This window comes from Scyliorhinus torazame, chromosome 15 (assembly GCF_047496885.1).
Source record: "Scyliorhinus torazame isolate Kashiwa2021f chromosome 15, sScyTor2.1, whole genome shotgun sequence".
Lineage (NCBI taxonomy): Eukaryota > Metazoa > Chordata > Chondrichthyes > Carcharhiniformes > Scyliorhinidae > Scyliorhinus > Scyliorhinus torazame.
In genome coordinates, this window is record NC_092721.1 from 113,804,238 (window position 1) to 113,828,411 (window position 24,174).

The 24,174-nt window shown below is 45.0% G+C and overlaps 1 protein-coding gene across 2 annotated transcripts in view; it reads left to right on the plus strand.

Moving 5' to 3' along the window:
* nars2 (asparaginyl-tRNA synthetase 2, mitochondrial) overlaps window positions 1-21,696 on the plus strand; it is a 113,704-nt gene extending 92,008 nt beyond the window's left edge. The window contains exons 12-15 of one of the 2 annotated variants that reach the window (XM_072476565.1): window positions 12,320-12,417; window positions 12,749-12,805; window positions 17,712-17,738; window positions 21,332-21,696. In XM_072476565.1, coding sequence (XP_072332666.1) covers window positions 12,320-12,417; window positions 12,749-12,805; window positions 17,712-17,738; window positions 21,332-21,476 — 327 coding nt within the window. In that variant the 3' untranslated portion in view covers window positions 21,477-21,696. The remainder of the gene's footprint in view (window positions 1-12,319; window positions 12,418-12,748; window positions 12,806-17,711; window positions 17,739-21,331) is intronic. The other variant, XM_072476566.1, reaches the window with a different exon arrangement.
* The last annotated feature ends 2,478 nt before the right edge of the window (window positions 21,697-24,174 follow it).

Below are 24,174 nucleotides of genomic sequence, written 5' to 3' on the forward strand. Positions count from 1 at the left end.
TTAAACCCAAATGCATATTCCAATGGTTGGATTATGTTACTTTTGACAGAGTATTATGTTTGACCAATACAGCACCAAGTGAAATAGTGAATGTAAACATAGAAATTGGGGGAAAAAAGCATCATCTGGATGCATTACTTTATAAAATGGTTTCACCTTAAATATGAATTTGCTTAATCTCAAGGTGATTAACACACATATTTTAAGATTGAAAAAAAATCAAAGAATAGTACATTTCCGAAGGGGGCCATTGAGCTGGAATCAGCTTTTTCAAGTAGTCATCCAGTTAGTCCCAAGTTTTCTCAATTGAGAATTTTTCTCCTTCAAGTATTTATCCAATTCCTATTTGAAAACTACTATTGAAACTATATCCACCAGCATACCAGACTGTGCTTTCCAAATCCTAGCTAGTTCGTTGAAAGAGCTTTCTCTTATGTCACCTCTGACTCCTTTGACCATCACCTTAAATTTGTGCCCTCTATCAACCCTTCAGCCATTCAAAACAGCACCTCTTTAGTTACTCTATCTGAACCCTTCATGGTTTTAAATCCCTCTATCAGATTTCCTCTTTGCCTTCTCTGCTCTAAGAAGGACCATCTCTGCTTCTACAGCCTATTTTTCTTTACTCATTCATGGAATGTGGACATTGCTGCTAAGGCTAGCATTTATTGTTCCTCCCTGGTTGCCTTCAAGGAGGTAACAGTGAGCGACTACCTGAAACACTGCAGTCAGTTTGGTGTTGATACACCACAATACAGATGGGTGGAAGTTTGAGGAAATTAACCCCGCAACAATGAAGGAATAGTGATAAATCTCCAAATCTTAGGATGGTGTATGACTTGGAGGAGAACTTTTTAATCCCTATAACTGTAACCTCTTGTCCATGGAATCATTCTAATAAATATCTTCTGCACCCTCTCCAAAGCCTCATGTTCTTAAGTGTGGTGGCCAGAATTGGAGACACTACTCCAGCAGGAGCTGAACTTTGTTTTATGTAGGTTTAACATACTTGCTTTTTGACTGTGTATTTATAAAGTCCAGAATCCTATATAATTTTTGAATTTATTTGTAATCCTTTAAACATATGTGCACAGGTATCCCTAGGTGACTCTGATCTTGCATACCCTTTTTAAAATTGTACCATTTATTAAATATAGTTTTTCCTCTTTCTTCCTATTAAACATTTTGAATCACACCTCTCTTTGTCGCCTTTCATCTGCCGTGCCTCCACCAGTCTCTCATGTCCTCTTGACGTCCATTCCCATCTTCTTTACAGCTTACTACACTTTCAAATTTTATCTTCAAATTTTGAATTTGTGCCCTCCAGTCCAAGTCATTATTAATTCATGTATATGACAAACAGCAGTGGTCCTCGTCCTGAACCTCTGGAATATCGCCATATTCCTCCCTCCAGTCTGAAAACAGCTGTTTACCACAACACTCTCTTCTATCCCTTAGCTAATTTTGTATCCATGCTGCCATCCCTTTCATCCCAAACGGTTGTGAATCTATGGAATTCCCTGCCCAGTGAAGCAGTTAAGGCTCCTTCATTAAATGTTTTCAAGATAAAGACAGATAGTTTTTTGAAGAATAAAGGGTTATGGTGTTCGGGTGGGAAAGTGGGGCTGAGTCCACAAAAGATCAGCCATGATCTCATTGAATGGTGGAGCAGGCTCAAGGGGCCAGATGGCCTACTCTTGCTCCTAGTTCTTATGTTATTATCCCACGTGTTTGTGTTATTAACCAGTCTGTTCGACTATTGCAGACATGTTAGATTTTACAAAGGACTCTGATTGTCGGAGAATTATTATAAAGGAGAGCGTAACCTCCATCAAGTTGCTGGAGTATAGTTGCAGGGCACCAATCATAGCACAGTCTTTGGACCAAGAGTTTGATATTGTGCGTAAGTCTGGACAGTGAGTGGCCATGAAGGACATGACAGCTGAACCCAGTCATGTCTTTGCACGATATCAGCAATCCAATAATTAAGGTCAAGAGGCAGAAATGTTGGATGATGTTCACCTTCCTAACGAAGAGTAACTGTGACCTATTGTTGCATCAGTTAACTCAGAACTGAGAATGTGAGAATCAAAACTGAGCCCTCACTAGTATGAGTGGACCAGCTACTGATCATCTTAATTGGTTGAACATTTAATGCATCTCATTTTGGTGTATTTAAGGAAATAAAATATGTTACGCTATATGAAGTAGGGCAAAACAATTATTTCTATTTTTTTCCATTATCACAGCAAATGTCTGTGTCCATCCACAGGATAAAATATCATTGTAATTGAGTTTAGTGTTCAGGCAAAGCCGATTCAGCTTTGCACGGTTACAGTGCTGTGATCTTTCAAAAATGAGTAATGGGTTAGATAGAATGAATTAATCTTGGCATGAAGTAAACTGAAAGATTACATTTATACCTACCATGCATTTTTTTAATGATTGAGTATTGAAATCAGTGTGAGGCTCACAGGAAGAATGATTTCTATGGATAAAAGCAAAATATGACGTGCTGGATATCTGAAAATAAAAGCAGAAAATGCTAGAAGAACTCAGCAGATCTCAACAGCGTTAAGCTTTTGAGTACATATAACTCCTCTTCAATGCTAGAATTGATATATATGGGGCGTCTTTGAAAGAATCACCCAGAAACTATTTTACGTTTGTGTTGCAACGTTAACATAGCATCACATAGAATTTACAGCACAGAAACAAACTGGCCTACGCCAGTGTGTGTATTCTCTATATGAGCCTCCTCACACCCCACTTCATCTAACATTGAAGCCTAGACTTCTATTTCCTCCCTCGTGTACTTATCTAGTTATACAAGTAAATGCAAACTAGTCACCTCAATTATTTTTATAACCAGGGAAGAAGGACATTTTGAACGGCAATTGCAAAAATGAGAGCAAGTGATTGAAGGCAAAGTTAAAATGGTGCACTTAGAGGAGGAACCTTGGGCGGAATTCTCCGATTCCCCTGCCGGGTCGGAGAATCGTTGGGGGGGCGGCGTAAATCCCGCCCCGCCGAATTCTCCGAAGGGTGAACCTGCCTCGGAGAATGGCAGGGGCGGGGCACGAGAAATGGAGGTGAGTGCCGGGGGTGGGGGGGCTGAGTACGGGAGGGGGGGGTGTGAGTGCCGGGGACGGGGGGATGAGTGTGCCGGGGGGGGGGGGGGGGGGGGGGTGGGGGGGGGGGGGGGGTGGGGGGGGGGGGGGGGTGCGCGGGGGCAAGGGGGTGTTGTCTGCCTGCCAGGTGCCATCCTCCAACAGTCACGGCCCATGCAGCCCATGCCACCTGGCTGGGGGGAGGGGGGGGGGGGGGTACAGGTAATGATGACATGTCGTCCGTTCCGTCATGTTTTCTGATCAGCCAGCAATGTTGGCCGCCATGGCGGCAGCCGCTATTCTCCATGTTGCCCTGGAGGAGGAGGAGCGTGCCAGAGAGGCGGCGCAGGCAGCAGCCGCCCAGGCTGGAGGGACACCCGCCCGACAGGACGAGGAGGAGGAGGCAGGGGGAGCTCGTAGTGGAGGAGGAACACAAGGAGGGGGAGAAGGACGTTGCGGTGCCACTGCAACGGAGGCACCCGAGGAGGCCCCGTGTGTACCGGCCTCGGTTGTCGTACCAGGACCTCACACCGGGGAAATGCAGGAGGAGACTCCGGATGAGCCGGGAAACCGTGGGCACACATCTGCCACCTGCTGGCACCGCGTGGCACGGGGGGGGGGGGCCCTGAACTTTTATGCCACGGGGTCATTCCAGACGCCAGGTGGGGACCTGTCCGGCATCTCGCAGACATCGGTGCACCGGTGCAATCCGGGGTAGTGACAGACGCCCTATATGCCATTGCAGACCGCTACATCCACTTCCCTGTGGACCGTGCCAGCCAGGATGCCCGGGCCATGGGCTTCTATGCCGTGGCCGGGTTTCCCATGATCCAGGGCGCGATCGATGGGCTGCACGTCGCCGTGAGGCCAGCTGCAGATAACAGGGCCGTGTTCACCAATAGGAAGGGGACCTATTCCATGAACATCCAGGTGGTCTGCGATTACCGCATGATTATCCTGCACGTCTGCCGCCCGGTACCCGGGAAGTGGTCCAGGGCGCGATCAATGGGATGCACGTCGCCGTGTGGCCAGCTGCAGATAACAGGGCCGTGTTCACCAATAGGAAGGGGGACCTATTCCATGAACATCCAGGTGGTCTGCGATCACCGCATGATTATCCTGCACGTCTGCGCCCGGTACCCGGGAAGTGTACATGACTCATACGTGTTGTCGCGGTCTTACATCCCCGGCATGTACGAGGGACGCCACCCCCCGGCTGAGGGGCTGGTTGATGGGCGACAGGGGTTACCAGCTGCAGTTGTGGCTGATGCCTATATGGAGGCCACAGAATGACGCGGAGAACAGCTACAATGATGCCCGTGCAGCGAAAAGGGATGTGATAGAGGTGCTTTGGCGTGCTCAAAATGCGTTTCAGGTGCCTGGACACCTCTGGGGGCGCCCTCCAGTATCCGTCAGATAGGGTCAGCCGCAATCATTGTGGTGTGCTGCATCCTGCACAACATAGCCCAGCAGAGGGGCAGAGTGGAGGAGCATCAGGAAGAGGCGCAGTCCTCCCCAGATGAGGGGGGATGGGGGCAATGGTCAGGGCAGACGGAGTGGACATGGCGGGTGGCTGTCCACCGTTACCAGCTGGGCCAGCGGGGCACGGGACAGGCTGATAGCCGCCCGCTTCACTGACTAGGGGGCGTGGGAATCGGCGAGTATGGCCACATACCGCACAGCATGGCAACACCCGAACACCCTCAACCCCACCCCCCCCCCCCCCCCCACCTATCCACCCCACCCAGCATCCTCGCCCCCCCCCCCCCCCCCCCCCCCCCCCCCCCAACCACACCCACCCCCACCCGCATGCACACTACCCCTCCATTGCAGATCCACCTGCGGCACTACGGCCGGGCTCTCACGGGCGCCGGTGGAAGCGTGTCTATTGCAGGCCATGGAGGATGATGACAACCCGCTCTGCAATGAGCTCCTGGCTCCACATTGTTGGATGATGTCTGACCCATGGCCACAGTACCACCATCCACCCAGACCATCCCTGCATGCGGCTGTGACACTGCAAGCGCACGGAACTGTCCTCTGCCGGGGGGATGGTGAGGGTGGCCCAGGGGGAAGGGGGCAGACTCACCTGAGGCCGACGTAAGACCACCCCCTCACACACACACTGGCGCTGAACGTACATGACACCCCCGCACGCTTCAGACAGAGCACAAAGGCAGCTTCTGTAGGTGTTAAAGTGATTTTAATAACAGCGCAAACACGTGCCCTAGCCCCTAAAACTCGTCTGTGACCTGCACCCGTGCCAACTTACTCAGTGTCTAATTGTTTGGCCTTACGGGCCCTTTGACTACACCTAGGTGGTTCCCCAGACTGTACAGCAGAACTGGAGGTGGACTCCTGCGATTCCTGCCCTCTGACTCGGGATCCCTTTGGCGTCCGTTTCCTGGGGCGTCCTGGCCTAGATGGGCCAGGCTGCGGCCTGGGCGACTGGGATGGCGAGCTGCCAGCCTGTCGTGCCCATTGGGGGGGGGGTGTTGGGGGGGGGGGGTGTTGGGGGGGGGGGGGGGGGGGGGGGGGGGGAAGAGTCCGAGGTGCTACAGTGTTCCTGGACCTCCCCTACAGGGGGTCCAGGGACGGGCGCCAGCAACTCCTCCTCTCTCGGGGTGCCCAATGGCCCCCAGGCCGCTACATGGGTCGGGGGTGCGAACGGACCGGCCATCCAACGCCCCTCCAACACCTGGCACTGCCAGTCCTGGAGGCCCGTGCTGGTATCGACAAGGGTCTGCAGGTTTGCAGCCATAGAGCTCAGGGAGTTGGCCTTCTGTCTGTGACTGTGCGACGCCGGCCAGCACGTGGGCAATGGTGCCGATGCCCTCAACGATGGCCTGCTGAGACTGGGCCATGGTCTGCAGGGATTGGGCCATTGCCTGCTGAGACAGGGGCCACAGCGTTGAGCACCTCTGCCATCTGCCGCTGGCGCTGGCTTATGGCCTCCTGTGAGAGGACAGCCATGTCCTGGGCCACAGACGCCGCCTGCACGGAATGCCCCAGGCCTCGCATACTGCTTCCCATGTCTGACACAGTCGCACCCCATTGCCTCCACCGCGGACGCCACCCGTGCGGTGTCGGCCTGGGTGGCACGCATGACCGGCCACCACTCCCAGCTCCTGGACGCGGGTGCACTCCTCCACCTGCGACTGCAGCCGCTGCAAAGCCGACCCGTCGCCATCTTCGCTCGTCCCAGGTTCGGTGGTTGCATCGGGGCTATGGGTGGGTGTGTTAACTCCAGGAACCCGGGATCCATCTGGGCAGCAGATGTTCGCTTGCACCATGATGCCCTCCGATCTCCCGGCCCCTCTGCTGCTCCTACCTCCACCTGCTGTACCTGTACGGCTGTGTTGTGCGCACCAGTGAGTGTACCAGACGCCTCATCACTAAAGTGCCCAACCGAGGTGAGTGTCTCTGCGTAATGGAGGGGGTTGGAGACAGCAGTGGCGTTGAGTCGTGCGCATCGTCCGACTCTGAGTACATGGTACTTTGGGGTGGCGGTTCGTCTCCACCCATCCACTCTGTGTCACTGTCCTGTATTTCGGTGTCCTGGGTAGGGCTGTCCTGGGTAGGGCTATCCTGGGTAGTTGTTTCGTGGCTCGGCTGCGACGGGGGGCCTGTGACTGCTGCCCTCGTCGCTGGGTGACACACGCCTGCGTCGCCGCACCCGCACGAGACAGGGGCATCGTCTCCCTATTGCTCCAGGTCTCTCTCTCCCGTGGTCGCCGTGGGGCATCCTGCGGGCGTCGCGTGCCAGAGGGTCCGGGTATCTCCGTATCCCGTGGTCGCCCTGGGGCATCCTGTGGGCGTCGCGTGCCAGAGGGTCCGGGTATCTCCGTATCCCGTCGTCGCCCTGGGACATCCTGTGGGCAGTCGGCATCTGTGGGGATGGATGCCTCGACGTTTGCTCCTGCAATACACAATGAAGCATGCATGGTTAGACACACAGGCGGTGATCAGGTGATATGGGGGAGGGGGGATATGGGGGAGAGGGGATATGGGGACGGGCTGTCGGTGGCTCACTGGCTGGTGGGCCCCCGACCTCTGCATCAGCAACCTCCCGGTCCTCGGGTCCGCCAGCCAGTTCCAGGGCCCTTTCCTCATGTACGGTGAGTGGCCTCTCATCATCTGGGCCCCCTCCAGTCATCTCGTGCTCCCTATTGTTGTGTGCGCGCTTCTCCTGTGGGGGGTGGGTGGGTGGCCGGGGTAAAGGGCAACAGTGTTAGACAGGTATATGAATGCACGCCATCGGTTGCGCGTATAGTGCAGAGGTTAGTGTTGGTTTCACCTAAGGGGTGTGCCGCACATCGGGCAGGGAGGGGGGGGGGGGACTCACCCTGGCTGCCCTGACAAGGTTGTTCACCTTGTGGCACTGGGTGCCTGTCCGTGGTGTCAGAGCCACAGCACTGACGGCCTCTGCCACCTCCCTCCACAGACTCCGGCTGAGGCGTGGGGCAACCCTGCGGCCCCGTCCGGGGTACAGGGACTCCCTCCTCTCCTCCACTGTGTTCATGAGCGCCTCGATGTCGCGGACCTGGAACTTCGGGACTGCGCGGCGGGCGGCCATCTTGTCGGGTCTTCCAGGGTGGGGTGTGGACGTGTCTTTTGAGCCGTCACACCGTGCGGCGTCACCGTCCACGTCGGGTGATGCCATCGTGAATGGCGTTACGCCGCTGCTAGCCCATTCGGGGCCGGAGAATTTGCATTGTTTGGGGGGGGGGGCCCAACGCCGGAGTGATCCGTGCCGTTTTTGGAGCCGGGTCCCGGACATCGCGCCAGTTTTTGGAGAATCCCGCCCCTTTTAAGTGGGTGTGGGGGGAGGGTGGTGAGATAAAGAAAGGTGATATGGAAACTTTATTGCAGAGAAGTCATGGTGTAACTGAAAGCTCGGTCACCGTCAATAATGAAAATGAAAATCAGTAGCTGTACAGAAGCCTAGTGTTGGCAAGCTGAGCTGGAGGAAGTTACATAAGTGTGAAGAAAGGTCCTGGAGCAATGTGTAAATGAGGATAACCGGAAGTAGTCACAAAATCAAATGCAAAATTACACAATTCACACAATTTAGAATCCAACATCAGCACACTGAAGGCAACAGCTGGGTTTAATTTTCAATACAAATACAAAGATGGATTTTTGCTATTTCTCAACAGTATCAAAGAGTCTGAACCCAGGTGCCAGTACATTTAAAAAAATATATATTTTTATTGAAATTTTCAGTTTACCAACATGTAAAATATTCAATTAGATTCATACAATAGACAAAAAATATTCCCCGCCGCATATTACCCTACTTGACAGTGTTCATTATTGTTTAGATAATTGTTGAAATCTCAACTTCAAGATTTTTAATTTATGAATCTTGTATATTAAAGTCACCAAATCTACAAACTATATGAAATAACAGATTTAAAACAACAGTCAATCACGACCAAATTTCAGGATAAATAAACTGTCAAGAACAAGGAACAATACAGCACAGGAACAGGCCCTTCGGCCCTCCAAGCCTGTACTGGTCATGATACCAACCTTTGCCACAACTCTAACCACTTCCTTGTATCGTATCCCTCTATACCCATCCTATCCATGTGTTTGTCAAGATGCCTTTTGAATGCCGTTAATGTAACTGCTTCCACAACCTCGCCTGCTACGTGTTCCAGGCACTCGCCACCCTCTGCGTAAAAAAACTGCCTTGCACATCATCTCTAAACTTTGCCCCACAGACCTTAAACCTATGCCCCTTGGTGACTGACCCCTCCACCCTGGGAAAGAGTGCCTGCCCATCCACTCTATCCATGCCCCTCATAATCTTGTAGACCTCTATCAGGTCACCCCTCAACCTCCGTCTTTCTAATGAAAATAGTCCGAGTCTATTCAGCCACTCCACATAGCTACCACCCTCCAGACCTGGCAACAACCTGGTAAACCTCCTCTGCACTCTCTCCAAACCTCCACACTCTTCTGGTAGTGTGGCGACCAGAATTGTTCTCAATATTCCAAGTGCGGCCTTACCAAGGTTCTATACAACTGTAGCATGACTTGCCAGTTTTTATACTCAGTGCCCCGTCGAATGAAGGCAAGCAATTTGTATGCTTTCTTGCCTACCTTGTCCACTTGTGTTGCCACCTTCAAAGATCTGTGGGCCTGCACGCCCAGATCTCTCTGACTTTCTATATTCCTAAGGGTTTTGCCATTTACTGTATATTTCCCCTCTGTTAGATCTACCAAAATGCATTACCTCACATTTGTCCAGATTAAACTCCATTTGCCATTTCTCTGCCCAAGTCTCCAACCTATCTATGTCCTGCTATATCTTCTCACAATCCTCAACACTATCTGCCACTCCACCAACCCTGCTGTCATCTGCAAACTTAGTAATCAGATCGGCTACATTTTCCTCCAAATTGTTTATGTACACTACAAACAACAGAGACCCAAGTACAGATTCCTGTGGAACACCATTAGTCACAACCTTCCATTCACAACCCTTTGCCTTCTGTGACCAAGCCAGTTTTGTATCCGTCTTACCACCTCACCCCTGATCCCGTGTGACTTCACCTTTTGTACCAGTCTGCCATGAGGCACCTTGTCAAAGGCTTCACTGAAGTCCATGTAAACAACATCCACCGCCCTCCTCTCATCAATCATCTTTGTCACCTCAATAAAAAACTCACTCAAGTTAGTGAGGCACGACTTCCCCTTCACAAAACCATGCTGTAGAGCGCTTATGAGTCCGTTTGTTTCCAAATGGGTACAAATCCTGAGAATTCTCTCCAATAATTTACCTACCACCGATGTGAACCGGCCTACAGTTTCCAGGATTATCCCTGCTACCTTTCTTAAACAGCGGTACCACATTAGCTATTCTCCAGTCCTCTGGGATCTCACCTGTAGCCAGTGAGGATACAAAGATGTCACTCAAGGCCCCAGAAATTTCCTCCCTTGCTTCCTTCAATATTCTGGGGTAAATCTCATCCGGCCTAGGAGATTTATGTACCTTAATATCTTTTAAAAGACCCAATACCTCTTCCTTTTCGATGTTAACATGATCCAGACTGTCCACAGGCCCTACCCAAGAATCATCTTCCACAAAATCCTTCTCTTTGGTGAACATTGATGCAAAGTACTCAGTTAGTACCTCATCCATTTCCTCTGGCTCAACACATATAGAATCCCCCCACTGTCCTTAAGTGGTCCAATCCTTTCCCTGGCCACCCTCTTGCTTTTTACGTATGAATAAAAAGCTTTGGGATTCGCCTTAATCCTACGTGCCAATGATTTTTCATGACCCCTCCTAATTTCCCGCTTCATTACCTTTCTACATTCTTTGTACTCCTCAAGAGTTTCGACTGTTCCCACCCTTCTAGACCGTACAAAGTCTCATTTTTCATTTTGACTAGGTTCACAATATCCCACGTTATCCAAGGCTTCCTAAACTTCCCATACTTATCCTTTGTTCTCTCAAGGACGTGATTTTCCTGAATCTTAATCAACTGTCACTTGAACGACTCCCAAATGTCCAATGTTGATTAACTATCCAACAGCTGCATCCAGACCAAATTCTTCAATTCCTGTCTAATGTTATCATAATTTGCCTTTTCCCCAGTTTATCACCTTAACGTGAGAGTCACCCTCGTCCCTGTCCAAAAGTACCCTAAAACGTACGAAATTGTGGTCACTACCAAAATGTTCCCCTACTGAAACCTCAACCACCTTTACAAGCTCATTCCCCAGTACCAGCTCCAGTACTGCCCATTCCCTAGTTAGACTATCTGTATAATGCATCAAGAAGGCTTTCTGGATACACCTTACAAACTCTGCCCCATCCAAATCCTTAGCACCAAGTGACTTCTGGTTCTCCTAATTCAAGTCAGACCAATGACCCATTTTCCCACACAAAATGCTAATTTTTATTACCATTTTAAAACCACAGACTGAACACAAGGCAGTTTGTTTTATTGACATATCTACAAAACTGAGAGTTACCATTATCAGGATTAAAGTCTCATTCCCAATTGTGAACTTGAATTGAGGACACCTGTAGGACACAGATTCAGTTTTAAAGATCTGATATTAGGGCGAATGAATTAAAAACTATGTCTGAACATAAGAAATATGTTTGAGCCTGCTTTGCCATTCAATAAAAATATGGCTGATCTGATGGTGCCTTTAACTCAATTTTTCTGACTGCCTCTCATCATTGACTCCCTTGTAGATCGAGAATCGGGCCACCTCAGCCTTGAATATATTCTTTTTTTTTTTTAGTACCCAATTCTTTTTTTTTCAATTAAGGAGCAATTTAGCGTGGCCAATCCACCTACCCTGCGCATCTTTGGGTTGTGGGAGTGAAACCCACGCAGTCATGGGGAGAATGTGCACACTCCACACAACAGTGATCCTGGGCCGGGCTCGAACCCGGGTCTTCGGCACCATGAGGCAACAGTGCTAACCACTGTGCCAGCGTGCCATCCCCGCCTTGAATATATTCAAGATCCTAATCTTGACTGCTCTCTTTAGGTACAGATTCTCATCTTCTAGGAGAAGAAACTCCTTCTCATTGCTATCTTAAATAGAAGACCCTTTATTTTGAAACTGTACCCTTTAGTTTGAGTCTTCTCCTGCCCCCTTTGTCACACAAAGGGAAATATCCTCTCAGCATCTTCCCTGTCAAGCCTCCTCAGAATTTATGTTTCAATAGGATCATCTCTCATTCTTAACTCCAGTGAGTATAGGTCCTAAGTGTTACAATCCCCAGTGAGTATAGGCTCTAAGTGTTACAATCCCAGTCGATGTAATAACTGGATGGGAAGATCCAAGAATGTAATCCTGTAACTTCAAAATAACTGCACAGTAATCTAGGTACAGTCTCACCAGTGCCCTATACAGTTGTAAAGAGGCTTCCCTACTATTATATTCCATCCCTGTGCAATAATGGTCAACATTCCATTTTCCTTCCCAATTACTTGCTCATCTTTTTGTGATTCATGTACCAGGGCACCTAGACCTCGCTCTAGTGCAACATTCTTTAGTCTCTCAATTTATCTAATATTATGCTTTTCTGTTCTTCCCACCAAAGTGGACAACCTCTCATTATATTTCATATGTGAAATATTTGCACCGCCTCCCTTTGCAGAATGAAATAAATGAAAATGTGACCTTAATTTCAAATATTGTGCATAATCTTAACGTTTTAATGGTATTAGGTGGCAGCAGTGGATCTTCTGGTGCCTGGTATAGGAGAATTATGTGGTGGAAGCTTGAGGGAGGAACGACTTGATCTGCTTCAATCTCGCTTAAAACAGTAAGTGTTGCAGCCAAAGCAGTTTACTTACACTTATACAGTAAAAGTGTCTGAAGTACACCTCTGACTACCCATTTTGAATAATATTATGGATTTAGATCTGGCTTAGTCATATATGTTAATTAATTGTCTTCATGCTTAAGAACAGATTTACCAAAAGTGCTCGGGTTTGCTGACTGGAGCATAAGACAGGATATTTGAAAATTCAAATCCAACAGGAACAAAATGTAAATCTACAATATTACAACAGATTATTATGATTAACAGCTTTAAATTAGGCATGCATACAATCTCAAGTTATAAACATATCAGGCTTCCCTTTAATTTCCAGTATGGATGTGAAGCATACGTTTTGCTCAACATTGGATTTATTCAAAAACTGTGGCAGGTATGCTTCATTTTATTTTACAAGAGGAGAAACTATTCCATACCTTGAGGCGTGTTGTGGAGGGCCAATAACCCTCTTCCATTTTTCTCCTTCTGTCTTTAATCCCAGATACACCACCTGGCTCTGATGCATGCACATGTGGCCATGTGTAGGTTCAAATATGCGATTGAGGCAATGGATGATGTAGTGAATAGATGTAATTTCATTTCAGGACATTTGAATCAAGCTAAGATTAATACAATGAAAATTTAATCTCGGCAGGTAATACCTGCAATGAATTTCATCCTTGTTTCCAGTGGGTATGTGCCTCTGGCTTAAAACTAATGAATAAATGTAATGTAGCGTACTTAGATTTATATAGACATCAAAATGTTTGTTGTCTGAAATGGAAAAACTCAGTGATGCAGTAAAGTGTGGTTATGGCACTTTGGGGAGGGAATAAGTGGAACTTTACATCTGTTTTTTTTTTTTGCTATACCAAGCAAACGTAGCGTATGCAGCTATAATTGTTTAAAATAGAAGTTATAATTTCCTGATATTCCTCACCGTGACTGCATTCCTCACCTTGACTTCATGTAGTTTTTTAAATCATGTATCTATTGAATTTGAACTTCTCCTTTAGCTCTTAAATTTGGTGATATAATAAATCTGAATCAGCAGTACTGATTTCAGTTAGCTTGCTGAAATCAACATGTTATATCTTAACTCTGGCTTCCTGTTGAGTATATTTGAGTGAGAATGGATATCTAATATCAAGATTTGCATTGCCTTTCACACTTCAGGAATATATTTGAAGAATTGTTTCAGGCACATTAATGAAGGATCAATGCAGTGAATCTGTTATGACTGTGATTAATGTATTGTACTCTGCATTCACTGGTCCATCAAATAGATGTGTTGAAAGAATCCTCGATGTCTTCATTTTGTGTGTAATGTAATGCATGGTAAAGTAGTACTTCCAGGACCAAATTAATTTAAAACATTCACATACCACCCTCATAATCCTTACCATACCCATTTTAAAGGAGCATTCTCATACAAGTGAAGAGATGAACAGTTCTTGAATTCTCACACTATCTGAGCCCTTTCAGAACAGTGACAGTAATAACCACTGTTTTTTTAGTAATGCAGTTTAAGCAGGATCCTCCCCAAGCAGCTTATGTTGAGCGATGAAGCTATCTGAGCTCTTCCAAGTTTAAATGTTGAAAGATTCTTTAGATTTTATTTGCCAGTATGTGAGACAAATTCCTGATTGCCCACGTGTCTGTTCACTATGTTCTATCTTACTTTTTCAATATATAGAATTATAACAAGAGAACAAGAATAAAAGAAATCTACACAAAATGATCCTTTAATCATCATAGTGAAAATTGTAATTTCTATTGGTATAAAGTGGTATAAAACAGTAGTGATGTTTGAGGTATATTGTTCAATGGACCAGTTGTGAAGTTTCTTACGAATTCTTACAGAGCGTTACCAATCTCATGCACCTCCCTCATCAGTTTTGCAGCATTGCGGAGGCTTGGAAATAGATTTACCTCTATTAGGGAACCTTTGATAAAGATGAAAATATTAAATATTTGGACAAAATATTTTGTAGCCATCCAGGCAGCTTTCAGGAAAGAAACCTTTGGAATACATGGCCTTTCGGAAAATCTGGCAAATCACTATTCCAAAGACCACACTGAAAGATTAAGACCATAAGACATAGGAGCGGAAGTAAGGCCATTCGGCCCATCGAGTCCTCTCCACCATTCAATCATGGCTGATTTCAACTCCATTTACCCGCTCTCTCTTCATAGCCCTTAATTCCTCGAGAAATCAAGAATTCATCAACTTCTGTCTTAAAGACACTCAACGTCCCGGCCTCCACCGCCCTCTGTGGCAATGAATTCCACAGACCCACCACTCTCTGGCTGAAGAAATTTCTCCTCATCTCTGTTCTAAAGTGACTCCCTTTTATTCTAAGGCTGTGCCCCCGGGTCCTAGTCTCCCCTGCTAATGGAAACAACTTCCCTACATCCACCCTATCTAAGCCATTCATTATCTTGTAAGTTTCTATTAGATAGAGTTGTGAAATTAATGGCAAAATAAATTGGATTTAAAGGTGGTTAAAAGGTCAGAAACCCAACCTGAGGGCATCTAGGAATGGGCAATAAATTCAGCCTTGCTAGTGTCATCCACATTCTGGGAAATATTTTGGGGAAACTATTTTGTTCGGAATTGGGGAGCAGCGTGCCACCAGATTCTGTTCTTGGACCATTTCTGTTCACTCAGTCCAACAGTGGTTTAACTATTGGGCTTGGAGAAATTCTGTTCAAATGTGGGGATTTGATTGAAATAGGCTCTGTGAGTAATTCTTGGGTCTAAGGGAGGTGATGTTGATTAGATGGTGGAATGAAGAGTGGCAGTTGAAATTTAATGTTATCTTCTGTGAGGTGGTATATTTTGGTTTTTAACAAAACAGTATTTATACTTTCGATTCCAGATTAGGTGAAATGGCAGCAATTTACAGGAGGTGGGTGGATCGTGGCCGGGTTCAGAACATTAAAAGCAACACGCGAAGTGGATAAGACCACTTAAACAAAAAAATAAGCAATCTGGGTTTTAAGGCAATCTGGGGAGGTGATGGCGTAGTGGTATTGTCACTGGACTAATAATCCAGAGAAACAGAGTAATGCTCTGGGGACCTCGGTTGAAACCCCACCATGGCAGATGATGAAATTTGAATTCAATAAAAATCTGGAATTAGAAGCAATCATTGATGATTGTCGTAAAAACCCATCTTAATTCATTAATGTCCTTTAGGACATTAAAGGACATTCATTAATGTCCTTTAGGTGCCATCCTTACCTGGTCTGAAACTCCAGATCCACAGTTGTGTGTAGTTGACTGTTAAATGCCCTTTAAAATGGTGTAGAAAAACACTCCGTTCAATGGCAATAAATGCTGGCCCAGCCAGCGATGCCCACATCCAATGAATAAATAAAAAATATATAATTTAAGATGTAATTGTGAATTTATGTAAAATTTAAATGAGTTTTTGGGCTTCACATTATCGGAAAGGAGTTGAAGCAATAGGAATGAAACGCTCCAGAAATTACTAGGGTGTCACTTGGCGTGATGCAGATATCAAGGTCGACAAAAATTGGAGCTGATTTTGCATGGACAGAGGAGATGATGCGGTGATTTGAAAGTGCTGTGAAAATGATAAAGGGCTTTTGTCAATGCTGGGCCAGACTCCAATTACTGACTGTTATTACCTACTTGTACATTCCATGCTGAGCTTTAAGTTGAGGTATAGTTGGGCAAGATGACTATAAGTAAAATATTTCAGACAAATGCGACAACTTCCTGCAGTTCACTCCTTTGTGGCCATTTTAATAAAACTTCTATTAAATAGTATTTTCAAACCTGTAAATATACTTGCATTAAAGATATGGTCACTTTGTCAAGAATTACGGACATGGTAGACCAAATGGCCACCTTCTGTGCCATAAATCTTTCTATGTTTCTCTAGGTACCTAACCCATTTATATGTTTCCTATAACTTTCCTTTTTTTGAGCATCATCTGTGGGTAAAGGACTCATCTGTAGATTCCAGATGCTGGTCTTTGTTCAGTAATGTGTCCATGCTCCATTGATGGTCAGCAGAGAAACCTGGAGTGCATTTACCAATCATAATTGATTTACCCATAGCTGGAGTTTTTGCTGACTGCTTGAAAGGAGTGTTTCATATTCCATGCCGACTTTTGCCACAACCCATCACATTGGTCTTCAATCAGATATAAATTTTTAATACAGTTTTCATTTTTTGAATATTCCAATATTAAATTGTGCATCGAGCAGATAAAAGGAAAAGAAAGGTTGAACGAACTGGTTACGCCAATACAAATTGGAATTTAGTAGAATCAGAGGTGATTTTATTGAAACATATATTTGAGGGGACTTGATGGGGTGGAGGATGTTTCTCTTGTTGGGGAGCCTCGAACTAAGGGCCCTTGGAATTCTCTTGCCCAGAAAGTAGTGGAAGTTGAGTCTTTGAATTTATTCAAGGGAGAGTTGGACAGTTTTTTTGACAGACAAGAGAGTCGAGGGTTATGAGGAGCAGACGGCAAAATGGAGTTGAGACAACACCAGATTAGCCATGATCTTATTGAATGGTGTCCTACGACTCCATCTATGTTCCTGAAACAAAAAGTTGCACAAAGCAGACTATACTTTATAATAATAATCTTTATTGTCACAAGTAGGTTTACATTAACACTGCAATGAAGTTACTGTGAAAATCCCCTAGTCGCCACATTCCGGCGCCTTTTCGGGTACACTTGAGGGCGAACTCGGAATGTCCAATTCACCTAACAAGCACGTCTTTCGGGACTTGTGGGAAGAAACCAAAGCGACCAGAAAAAACCTACGCAGCCACGAGGAGAACGTGCAGACTCCGCACAGTGACCCAAGCGTGGAATTGAACCCCTGTCTCTGGCGCTGTGAAGCAACAGTGCTAACCACTGTGCTACCGTGCCTCCCATGGTAGGGATAGTATACAAAGTATACTTCTATTAAAAAGTAAATACTGTTGCTAATAATAAGCTCTAATACTTTCAAGAGATGTGGCACCCATTCAGTATATTTTCTGTTGATCTTCAATTCGGTGGATGAAGTGGTAGGAACAGGGAGTTGGTTACTCAGAAGGTGAGGGAAAATTTGGTTATAGATTGGCATTGTTCAATATGAAAGGTCTTTTAACTTTTGCTGACCACAAAAGGCACTTAAAATTGAGAAATTATATCTTTAGGTTTTTGTGAAAGACTAGAAAGACTCTTTGCAATCTTAGGATGTTAAGAGGCAAATGATTTATCCCCTACGGTAATTAATCTAACTGATATTATTTATTCTGTTGCAGGCATGGCCTTAAAGACACTTATCAATGGTAAGCAATTATAGTTCTTAAATTAAGTAAGTACTCATTGAAATTGTAGTTCCATGGATCTTACCTCAAGTTTGGTTATCACTTTTTTACTGCAGACTTTCCATAATGTCTAAGTTCCTGAAATTGTCTTCAATCTTGAGATATCAGTCACAATAAGCTTGGTCGTCTTCTGCTTACCACCCTCCAACCCACTATGTTTAACATCCTGTCAAAGGAAAAAAGCTGCTCTTACCTTAACTAGCTCTCAATTCCAAATGCCATCCACTGCGACCATCCATCCATCACAATGTTCTGCCACTGTGAACCTACTAAATTGCTTCCTCATATTTCCCTTGATATTCTCACCCCATAAAAATACTCACTATCCCCAATTCTATCTTTGCCATTTCCACCCAATCCCCACTCCATCCCAGCACAGTCCCCATCCCTTGTTCCTTTCAGTCAGAGAGCTGAAAACTAGTGCACCTGATGCATAGCTGGTAAAATCATTCATTGCCAAATTTGGTTCAGCTATGTGAAACAGCACCATGTCTTGGTCGTCTCAGTGAAATTCTCTTTAAGGTCAGTGTTTGGTCAAAGGCATCTGTTTTCTGTGCATTTGCTCCTCCAATTCCTTTTTTCCACCCTTGTCTCCAGTACCAAATGTGACAAGGTCATGAATTTCTTCACCTCTTAAGAATATAACCATGTGACCAGCTACCTGTCTGCTACCTCCTTATCTTCCCTCTCCATCTGTTTTAGTTTGATCCTCATCACTTTGCAGCTTCTCTCCCATCATTCTCTCTGAACTCTCCAAGCTAATTTCTTCCATGAAAGTAGCCTCCAACTTCAGATCGCTTCCAACTGAAGTCTTGTCCCTGTTAGCTCAGACACTGATCCCATTCCTTTTATCTTTAGTCTTGGAAAAGCTCCAAACTGCCACTGAGTTCCATAACCATTTGCTCAAGCTGACTGCATAAACCTTTGGTGTCTTATCTAACCAACAATTGAGTTTCAATGCCACCACATGTTACCCATCATCAAGGTTGCTTAATTCCACTATTGCATCTTTTGAGTGGAACACTATCTCTTTCTCTCTTTATTTAATCTATTGTTACTCCTACCCCATTCCTCCCTCAGTCCCCTGTGAAGCACATAAAGGGTCTGATTCTCCCAAAAGGGAACAAAGTCCCCTCGCGAGCGTGTTTAGCTGTTTGTTTCCCGGCGCTCGCAAGAAACACAAGGCTACTCAACGCTACTTGAGGTGAATAAAGGGCATGAACGGGAAACGCGCGGCCAAGGCAGCACATAGCCTAGTTTCGTACTGCTCGCTGGAACGCCCCAGTGTAGTGAGAGATAAAAATGGCGACCCAATCTCCGAGGCTCCCGAAATGATCCCCGACCTCCCCCCTACCCGAACACGGCATAGGAGGGCCCCAGCCCACCCCACTCCACCCCCACCAACACCCACGCAGGCACCCTGGCCTGATCGTGTACGTGCAAAAAAATGCCAGCTTCGCACCTTGGCAGTGCCTATGCTGGCTAGTAGTGCCATCTGGGCACCTTGGCAGTGCCAGGCTGGCACCCAGGTCAGGCTGGTACTAGCAAGGTGCCTGGGTAGCATCTGCCACACTAGGGCACCATCCTTCCCAAAGGGTATGCATCTGTGGGGCCTCCGTTCCCCCTGGGAAACCCTTGGAAGTGCCCTCTGTGTGAAGAAATTTCCCCTCTGGTCTCTTTTGTATCTCTCACCTCTCAACCTTAAACCTATGCCCTCTAGTTCTAGACTCCTCTACCTTTGGGAGAAGATGTTGACTCTCTACCTTATCTAATCTCCTCATTATTTTATAGAGCTCTATAAGATTACCCCCAAGCCTTCTACGCTGTAGGGAAAAAAAGTCCCAGCCTATTCAGCCTCTCCTTATAGTTCAGAACATCCAAGTCCTTGCAGCATCTTCGTAAATCTCTTCTGCATTCTTTCCAGTTTAACACTATCCTTCCTATAATAGGGAGACCAGAACTGAACACAGTATTCCATGTGTGGTCTTACCAATGTCTTGTACAACTTAAACAAGACGTCCCAACTCCTGTATTCAGTATTCTGACCAATAAAACCTAGCATGCTGAATGCCTTCTTCACCATCCTGTCCACCTGCGACTCTACCTTCAAGGAGCTATGAACCTGTACTCCTACATCTCTTTGTTCTGTAACTCTCCCCAACTCCCCACTATTAACTGAGTAGGTCCTGCCTGCCCTGATTTGATCTACCAAAATGCATTACCTCTCATTTATGCAAATTAAACTCCACCTGCCATTTACGGCCACTGGCCCAATTGGTCAAGACCCTCTTCACGATCCACTTTGCCACCAATCTTGGTGTCATCTGCAAACTTACTAACCGTGCCTCCTACATTCTCATCCAAGCCAATTTTATATCCAATTGGCTACCACACCCTGGATTCTATTAGATTTAACCTTTTGCGACAACCTACCATGTAATAGTCTACCTTCACTAGTATTTAGTTACAGTCACACTATAAACAATAGATTAAACCTGATTCAAATAAATAGACACCTAAATAACCTGTTACAAGTACTTGAGGTTTAAGCCACGTCATGTGGTATTTTCTGCTGTGTAGCAGGATTGATGTGAACACAACCCTCAAATCGGATCTTGATTCACGTTCTCCAATTTGTATTTTCATGGCCCAACTGAATAAAAAAATCAATTGGCTCTGAGAGGTTTCCTGTGCAACATACTTTTTTTTTTTTAAATAATATTTATTGTCACAAGTAGGCTTACAGTAAAGTTACTATGAAAAGCCCCTAGTCACCACATTCCGGCGCCTGTTCGGGTGCACAGAGGGAAAATTCAAAATGTCCAAATTACCTAATAGCACATTTTTCTGTACTTGTGGGAGGAAACCGGAGCACCCGGAGGAAACCCATACAGACACGGAGAACATGCAGATTCCGCACAGACAGTGACCCAAGCCGGGAATCGAACCTGGGACCCTGGCACTGTGAAACCATACCGCTAACCACTATGCTACCATGCTGCCCATGTGAATATTGGAAAAATTGCACAAAGAATGCTGCAAAATGTTCTTCAAAAATACATCTACAAGTGTAATTTAATTTAAAATCTTTGACCCAACCCTAACCTTGCCAAGCAGATTTCATGACAAACTGGATATGCCATGGGGGCGACACTGCTGCCTCTCAGCGCCAGAGACCCGGGTTCAGTTCCAGCCTTGGGTGACTGGCTATGTGGAGTTTGCACATTCTCCCCGTGTCTGCGGGGGTTTCCTCCAGGTGCTCCAGTTTCCTCCCACAGTCCAAAGATGTGTAGGGTAGGTGAATTGGCCATGCTAAATTGGCCCTCCGTGTCCAAGGATATGTAGATTAGGTGGGGTTACTGGGATACAACATGGAAGTGGACCTGGGCAGGGTTCTCTTTCAGAGGGTCGGTACAGATTTGATGGGCCGAATGGCCTCCTGTGCTGTAGGAATTCTATGCTTCTATTGCATCCAACTCTGAATTGGGAATTTGCACGTTGCAACTAAATTCTATGTAATGCTTCTGCTTTTTAAATTAACTCATCTCTTATAGGTATGAGGAACTTCGACAGTTTGGATCGGTGCCACATGGAGGATTTGGATTAGGATTCGAACGATATTTGCAGTGTATACTGGGTGTTGAGAACATTAAAGATGTTATTCCATTTCCAAGGTTTTCTCACTCTTGCCTTTTATAAGCAGAAAAGGAACAAATCATGTTTTACGCTTAAGTTTTTATTTCAAGAAATACTGAACCTTGCACATTTAGCAGAGTATTTTTGTGAACTGTACAGTATTTTAATCAATTCTTCAACATTCACATGCACGATTTGTAATCAGAAATGAGGAAGGTGACCTATCATTGTAACCTGAAACAATATTAAAATAAAAGAAATTTAAATGAAGTGAAAATGAAAATGTCAGTATTTTGTGGCAGTAGTTATTGCACTCCTTTCTGATAAATGTTGGATAAACACTCCCATCATGCATCATTGTATATGAGTGAAAGACTGATTATATCTGAGAACTGTTCTCTCAAACTTCTTCAGGTTTGCTAATCTTTGTTCTCAATTAGTAAATATATTTTGGTCGTAAGAGAAATTAACTTCTATTTCTCTTTCAGCAAGTAATCATTTTGTACTGCGTAATTTAGGCCTTACTGTAGTGTATTACACATCAAGTTTCACTTAAATGAACTGGCTGGGCACAACTGTTCAGATATTGAGTTTATTATGTTATCTATCACTTTTTTGGTTTCATGCTCTGCTGGCATAGATTCACTTGTACTGTTGTCCTTTTGTACCAATTAGATTTATTCTCTGTATAAAGTAAGGGTGCAGATTGTACACAAAGCAAATTGTAGCAGCATTTCATTCCAACCAAGAATAATGGAAGCATTTTTTCTGTTGGGTGTTTTGGACTAAGATTTATAATTCTGGCAACAGCAGCTAGTGTTTGCATGAAGTTATGTGTATTATATTATGGTAACAACATACTTGGGTAAATTCTCCCTCTGTACCCGTACAGGCGCCGGAGTGTGGCAACTAGGGGATTTTCACAGTAACTTCATTGCAGTGTCAATATAAGCCTACTTGTGACAATAAAAATTATTATTATTATTATTGCCAACAGTGTTTCAAGAAGCTTCAGAGACAAAAGTAGATGTCTGGCAGTGTAGGACGAGATTTGGAGAAGTGAAATAAAACTTTATACAAAATGTAAGATTTGCAGGGGCTTTTGAAGGAGGAAAGAAAAAGGAAAAGATAAGGAAAAAGTTGTCAGAACGTTCTCAAATGTGGCGCCAAAATAATTGATCATTTGCAGATGGTGAGCGTCAGCAAATGGGATTGAAGGAGGTTACAGGAGTGGGAAGCGATGAGCCATGAGGATTGTTAAATGGGGACAGTATTAACCACAGTTAATAAAAAATGTTCAATAATAGGTCTTTCAGGAGAACAGATTGAAGGTGTAGATTTTGGACTTGTGTAAAACACTGGGATCTGTAGAGCAGTTTGTTGGCGAAGGACAGCCTGGAATTCAGGTGGAAAAGGCAGTTAGAAAGGGGATGGATAGGATGCGGGAGGCAAAGAGGACTATTACAATGACACATCCATATAAGGATTAGATATGGCTCTTGAGGCTAATGTTATCAAGGGATATGGGGGAAGGCTGGATCAGGGTATTTAACTTGATGATCAGCCATGATAATGAATGGCGGAGTAGACTTGAACGGCCAAATGTCGTCCTCCTGCTTCTATTTTCTTTGTATGTTTCTATATATTTATTGTATTTTTACTTCATCAGATATTGTTTCAACATTATGTAGTGATCAGCAGTGCCATTAGAATGCTGCCTTGTCAACTGAGATAGGTAATTTAAATCCACTGAAATTAACATTTGATATCTGAGACTGTTCCAAGATTATATTTCTGGTATATTTGGATAAACTTAGTACAGTATAGCTCAGAGGATTGATAACCAAACATTGTCTGACCTGGTCCACCTTTCAATATAAACTAGATTTGGTTATCCAAAATAATTTGCATATTTAGTTAACTGAAATTACTTGTGTCATGTGCCAACTATAATGACTATAAGGTGACATTGTTTGCACTCCGCATTAGTCAAAGGTCCAACTGTAGATCTTGGAAGTCATTTGAATGGGTTAATTGTGACAAGTTGTTGTCACACAGGCTTACAATACTTTCTAATTCATTTTATTCCCTGCTTAAAAGTGACCAGATGTTCATTGAGTAAATCAGATGTACATCTCTTGACTGATATTTGGCTGTGCAATATATAGCTGATCCATAAGAGTAGAAGTTTCCAGATTACTTACTTGGTTTGTGCAAGTTCTCAAAGAGTGAACATCAGGATAGCAAGTAAAGAAATATAGATAATATACAGCCCAGAAACAGGCTATTGAGCACAACTGCTTCGCGGCCTCTTCCCCGCGCCCCCCCCCCCCCCCCCCCCAAATGCTGATTCAAGATTTCCATTGAAGAGATGCAATTCAAACCTGGATTTAAGTCAGAGGTGATCTTATGGGGGTATAGAAGAATGGAAATGCCAACCTAGAATATTAAAATAGTGAGAATAGAACAAAGAGATGGATTCAAGCTGGGCAAAGATAAATTGAGAATAAATGTTGATACACATGTAATGAGCAATACAGATGACAACCCTGATATCGTGTGAACAGTTCGATGCTGACATGGAAGTTAAGGATTTATCTGGATAAATTACTACATTTTGAACTGTATGAAGATTCATAAGAAGGGTCACCTTTGATGATCCAAAATTAGCTGTCTGGAATATCTACTTTTTTTTTTTTTGGCGTGATTCCCCAGATATCGGCATAACCAGTGGGCGGCACAGTAGCATGGTGATTAGCAC